The following is a 6,055-nucleotide window of genomic DNA, read 5'->3' as shown; positions in this document are numbered from 1 at the left end:
TTTCCAAATGTGAGTTACGCAATTGATATTACAGTTACAGTGATGACACCTTCTCTTGACTGTGTCATACTATCTGTGACCATTGACAGTTCACGTGTCTCCCCTTTGAGTTTCAATGGATTTAGTTTCACTGAAAGCCAAGATGGTTCGTCATTGATGTTGTTTATCGGGTTCATTCCACATCGATAGATAACAGTGTTTCCTTAAGCACTGAGCGTCAGCCAGTACGGGGAAGACACCAGATATGCTCACTCCTAGTCAATAAGAGCAACAAACCACTCTCCATATCCACAAGAATGGGCGTATTGTGCTAGTCATGGAACATGCAGGAACAAAACCTTACGGGATGAGGAGAAAGCCAGAAAATGCTATATATACGCATACACTTAAAGTTACAAGCCAGAGTTTATGATTCTTCTATACACGTGAAAATCAATAGAGTTGTTGTTTTTCAGGAACAGGTTCGTCAAATTGTGTTGACTTGGATGGATAACTGTTGGGGCTTCTGAGTCCGAGCATGTTGGTGTTCATCTCTTACTTTATTTTGTGGCTTGTGGATGGAAGTGAGGCAGGTAAGCTTTCTTATTGTTTGTTGTTTAACGTCACATTCAGAAAGACTCTATCTATATGAAGGCGGGCTCTAAATAATTAGAGCAGCAAAACTCTCATCAGAATATTCGAGTCTGGACCAGACAAAGCAGTAACAGGCATCATGATCTATCAGATGTGTATAGGTGACTGAGTTCACTGATCTTACCTCAGTGTAATATTACTAGCAATTGTTCATCACTTGTCCCACAATAGACAAGGATCCTCCATTTTGCATCCCTTGTATGGAGAGAACCATGGTCAAGCATTTTCTGCAGGACCGTGTTGATTTTCCATCGCAAGTTATGTTTATTTCAAAGAGAAAACAGCATTGGTCTTCTTAATAAAAATTGTTTGAAATGTGTTGATCAACATGTTTAGTAAATAGATAAACAGTACAATCGCAAGATGCGCAGGTGATGGTGTAAATCCAGCTAGGGACCATAGAGGAAGCAAAGGGACCGTTAGTCACCATTGTCCTTATTAAGGTGCTCTAGCTTCAGCTATAGCCTATAATAAATTTTATGGTTTGCTTGATGCTTGTACGCTTATGTACGTGTCATTCTACTTGTTTTTAATTGTCCTTCGTCTACATTTTTTATATAACTGATGTATAAATCATGAAGGTATGACGTGTTTTAGCCATGATATGGATGTACCTAAAAATGCAAACTCACTCACACCATTGCTTGTCGTAAGAGATGACGGGAACATACGGTGCAAGTTAAAAACGGATTTGGATTGGACATAATTTTCTCCACTGATGCCTATAATGAAAATATCCTTTACAAGCAATCATAGACCTGGCTGCGTGCGGCGTTAAGCAACAAACCATCCGCCCTTTACAAGCAAACCTTTACCAAGGCCATACTGTTGTAGCTTTGATCCACATTCGAGGTAGAGTTCCATCTATGTGGAGAGACAGTAAAACTAGTCTTGATTGATCGTGAAAACTGTGAAATGTAGATACCCAAATCCACAGCGTCAGGAATATTGTTTCCAAAGTTGACGCTTTGAAAGTTCACATGCATCTCTCTTGTCATACAATCGTATTTCGAAAGCATTTTGTTACTCTGAATATTTTACGTATTTCTATTCAATAAATGAATAGGGATTGATGAACAAGCTGTTGTGGAATTGGCCTTCATTAACCATGTTTGTCGTAAGAGGCGACTAAGGGGATAGGGTGGTCATGCTCGCTGACTTGCTGATCGTATGGTCAACATACATATATTCTCATGGTGTTGATCACTGGGGTGTTTGGTCCAGAGTCGATTATTTACAGACATATAGCTGGAATACTGCAGTGTTCAGCTGTAAAAAAACACAACCAACCTGTTACAGCTGATATTAACACCGCCCCATCTGAATGTTTAGACCTTGATCTAAAATTTGGACAAGACGAGGCAGTCTCACTTGTTAACCTTTGAATCTTTTTCAGCTGGATGAGTAAGCGAGAAAACATTGCGTCGGTAATATAAGACAGGGGAAGGGGATTGGCTGGTAATGTTTATTTAATGATTATCGATATACCTGATGCCTCAGTTTATGTTTTGTCCAGATGTCCCTGCGGTCACGAGGTACTTCTTCTGCCTTCATTGAGTCCCAGCGGGATGGTTCGACCACCCGTGAAGATCTGGGTTAGCATTGGGCTTCAGAGGCCACTAACGGGTCAGCCTTGCAGACTTGGTTAAGTCATGTCTAATGTGTAGACTGATGCTCATGCTGTTGTTCACTGGATCGTCTGGTCCAGACTCCATTATTTACAGACCGGCGCCATATAGCTGGAAGATTTCTGAGTGCGGTGTTAACCAACCAACCGAAGAAAAAATGTTGTTGTGGATTTCATTATTTTTTTTAGATGTAAGGTTTAGTGCGGGGTTAAACTAAACTCTCTCACTTACCCAGTTGGACTTACACCATCGTTCTCACTACTGGAGATTATAGAACCGGATTTGAATGGTCTTCGGGAGTTTTAGTTTAACGCCGCACTCATACAATTCCAGCAATATGGTGCCTGCCTATAAATAGTCTGAACCCACTGATCAACATTAAGAGCATCGATATACGGAACTGGGACACGATGACAATTGTCAACCAAGTCTGCTGGCCTGAAATGGATTCTGTTAGTCCATTCAGATACTGTCATGTTAGTTCTTACTTACTTTTGGTCTCCAGTAACCCATGCTTGTCGTAAGAGATGACTTAGGAAATTGGCATTTTTAGTTCTAGCAAAATGGTGCCGGTCTAGAAATGCTCGAGAAATGCCCAGACATTAGCATTATGTGACACAGTGACAAACAGATTCTGGAAATAGATTCTGTCAGTCCATTCAGATATTGTCATATTTGTTCTTATTCGTTTTTATGAAGAAACTGACCTGGCACGGGGCAAGCCAGCTAGTGCAAGTTCGTACCACAACCATCCACCACAAGCGGTAAACGATGGGAATACTGACACAACTTGGGCCAGCAACAGCTGCTTCGCAGTTCAGTATGCAGACTACGATCCCTGGTGGCAAGTGGACTTACAGGTCAAGGTCAAAGTCACCAAGGTCAAGGTCACAGCTAGAAGTGAATGCTGCCGTACGTATGAATGTCTCTAATGGAATAAAGTAACAGTGCATTATTTTATGCTATGCCATTTTTTAAATGCATGTAGGTCTTACATTGTTGTTTTTATTAATTACTGTTCACGTGTTGACAGAATGTTATCGAATCTTATGAATTGACACTAGGCATCCTGAGACGCTCTTGTAGTGTCAAAAATCAGTTCAAAAATTCAGTATCAAGTGTTTGAAAACGATGACACGTAGAGAGCACTAAGCGATTGAACAAAGCTTTCGGAATGCTTGTACCATGTCTGATGCAACGCTTGTACCAGTTCAGCTTTCGTCTGTACCCATGTGCTCTGCCATCTGAGCTGTCCATATAAAACTCTCAGCTCACTGGTGAACAAAACACCTTGCCGTAGATGCTGTCTCTACCTGGCAAGACGTGCCTGTCGGTGACGTTTGAGCCAAAGTGGACGGTCTGCAGGTAGTCGGGCCGGATGTTGTGCCCCTCAGTCGGTTCTGTACAGTCCTGCAACTATTTGGACGTAATTAAGGAATGGCTCGAGCAGTCAAACTGGCAGTTTGGAATCGATACCTGCAGACGCTTGGCTGGTTCGAGGCAAATCTTCTTGTGTCTCAGTATGTTGAGATGGTGTTTAGATGGACACCAAAATGTCTGGCAAATTCACTCTGGGCCTATTCAGCCTCTGGACCACCGGAAACGCAGATGTTCTGTAAACCGTAGCATGAGTGAATGGGTGAGTTAAAATATTCAAAATTTCAACCACATAGTGAGGAGAATAAACATTGTGTATATTGTAATTACCTGTCACGATGGACAGTAAAACATTAGCAATGTACCGTAGCATGACATAAGGGTAGTTGAGGATGAAATGAAGGTGTTTTCCACAACACCCAGAGGCTAGTTAATAACCATGATAACCAACCATTCTTCAGTTTTCAGTATCAGGTGTGTGAACTTGTTCATTGTGCACAAGGTGCCCGTGACATTAGATGCCATGGAGTCCTTTGCTGCATGCATGTTTTCTCAAGTTTTCATGGCTTAATTTGGTACAAGGTGTCACTCCCAATTGGGTACAATGTGTCGTGCCGACTCGGGTACAAGGTGTCAAGCCCTATGAAGATCCCGGTTACAATGGGTCTTTAGTTAGCCATGCTTGTCGTAAAAGGCGTCTATTCTTGCTGACTTGTTTTACATTTGACCAATGGCTGACATAATGAGCATCTATCTTCATTATTTGGATGCAATGAAATGTGTCAACCAAGTCGGCAATCCTGACCACCCGATGCCAGCCGACCTTAACCTGGACCTTTCACGGATCATAACCAGACATAAGTAATCGCAAACCTGATATGTCACGGTTTCAATTGCAGATAAGAGACTTCATGATTTTTCGATTGACGTGTACCAAGAACAACCTTCCGACCAGCACTCTACCCCCAAATTATGCTACTTCTACTCCGAGAGCGTGTCACGCCCGGGGGAGACTGTTACCGTTACCTGCTCAAGACCCGTCACCGGCCGCTTTGTCAGGATCAGCGGTAAAAACAAGTTAAATCATAACGATGTGCTCCAATTTTGCGACTTACAAGTGTTCGGAGAAGCAATATCTACACATTTCGATTCATGTAAGTATCACATAGATAAAGGTGTTATAAAACTTCAAACCAAAAATAGGTTTTACAGATGTGAGGCAATTTACAATTTAGAGGGTCGTAGTTAATATGAGCTGTAACAGGCTGGTTGGTGTTTAACGTCGCACTCTGCAATATTCCAGCTATATGGCGGCAGTAAGAAATTTCGAGTCTCCAGTTATCATTATCAGTGAGCATCAATCCAGGCAATTGACCACCCGATCCCTTCAGTCGCCTCTCACGACAATCGGGAGAGATGAACACCCATTTCAACTAAAATGTACACGGGTAGAACGTCAGATGAACCTAACCCAGTGCGAACATTTTGTGAACAGTTGCATGAAATACGGGAGCTGTATGAAGAGAAGGCCTATGATCTGAGATCTCACTGGTCGCTGGCGCAAAGTAGTGATTAGATTCGCTGGTGAAAGAAACGTAATATTTTGTATAGCTTTATGGTTGTTGGGGTAGCCTAATGGTTAAAGCATTCACTCTGCAAGTAGGAGACCCCAAATGGCTTACCCACATGCACAAAATGTGTGAAGCCCATTTCTGGTGTGATTCGCCGTGACATCACTGGAATATTACCAAAGACAGCATAAAACCATATTCACTCACGTCTTATTCAAGGCTCATCCCTTGTCCAATACAAACAACAACATTCCAGTCAAACTCCACTGAAGACCATCAGCGAAGGGATCGACAATACCGCAGCATGTGCTGTTGCATGTGAACGCTCGGAGTCCTGCACGGGCTTCAACATCAGACACCTACCGGCCACAGTGTGTGAACTGCTTCAAGGGGAGATAACTCCCTCACTTCAGGCTGACGTCCAATGGGACAGCTACGTGTATCGAGGATGCTTCAGTGTGTGCGAATAACACTAATAACAAGGTCTGCTTTGCTGAATCAGGATTCATAACAACACATACAGAATATTATTGCTTGGATGTAAATTCAAGTTTAGTCTGAGATGGATATTTTATGTGTTCTTCTTTGAGAAAATTTCTCAGTTTGAGAAAATGACAGACATGTTTATATTTCGAGTTTGTATTAATTACACTGAAACTGAAGAAATCCTTTCACCAAAGCCTAGTCATGATGTCAACAGTTATTCAAGTTAATAACCGACGGACGGTTTCTGTTGACTGATTCATTACTGACCAATAGCGGTGTTCACAGAACGCTGCTGCCGTTGCAAGTTTTCCTAATTACAACACTCCAGTGAGCACACGCAAGTGTCCTGGAACTAATTAA

At 42.1% G+C, this 6,055-nt stretch overlaps 1 protein-coding gene across 1 annotated transcript; it reads left to right on the top strand.

Moving 5' to 3' along the window:
* Positions 1-286: 286 nt before the first annotated feature.
* LOC137281528 (fucolectin-like) lies at positions 287-5,821 on the top strand. The gene is made up of 4 exons (XM_067812813.1): positions 287-572; positions 2,961-3,173; positions 4,538-4,792; positions 5,429-5,821. The coding sequence occupies exons 1-4, from the start codon at positions 518-520 to the stop codon at positions 5,677-5,679; spliced, it is 774 nt and encodes a 257-aa protein (XP_067668914.1). The 5' UTR covers positions 287-517; the 3' UTR covers positions 5,680-5,821.
* The last annotated feature ends 234 nt before the right edge of the window (positions 5,822-6,055 follow it).

The sequence above is a fragment of the Haliotis asinina genome, chromosome 1 (genome assembly GCF_037392515.1).
Source record: "Haliotis asinina isolate JCU_RB_2024 chromosome 1, JCU_Hal_asi_v2, whole genome shotgun sequence".
In the NCBI taxonomy this organism is placed as follows: Eukaryota; Metazoa; Mollusca; class Gastropoda; order Lepetellida; family Haliotidae; genus Haliotis; species Haliotis asinina.
The sequence above is the reverse complement of the archived record's forward strand: the minus strand, read 5'-3'. Positions and strand labels throughout refer to the sequence as shown.

Bases quoted from the DNA above. Each gene is read 5' to 3' on its own strand.
- LOC137281528 (XM_067812813.1), top strand. From the start codon at position 518: ATGTTGGTGTTCATCTCTTACTTTATTTTGTGGCTTGTGGATGGAAGT. The intron at 573-2,960 runs GTAAGCTTTCTT...GTTTTTATGAAG, and splicing joins TGTGGATGGAAGTGAGGCAG to AAACTGACCTGGCACGGGGC. The intron at 3,174-4,537 runs GTACGTATGAAT...TTTCAATTGCAG, and splicing joins AGCTAGAAGTGAATGCTGCC to ATAAGAGACTTCATGATTTT.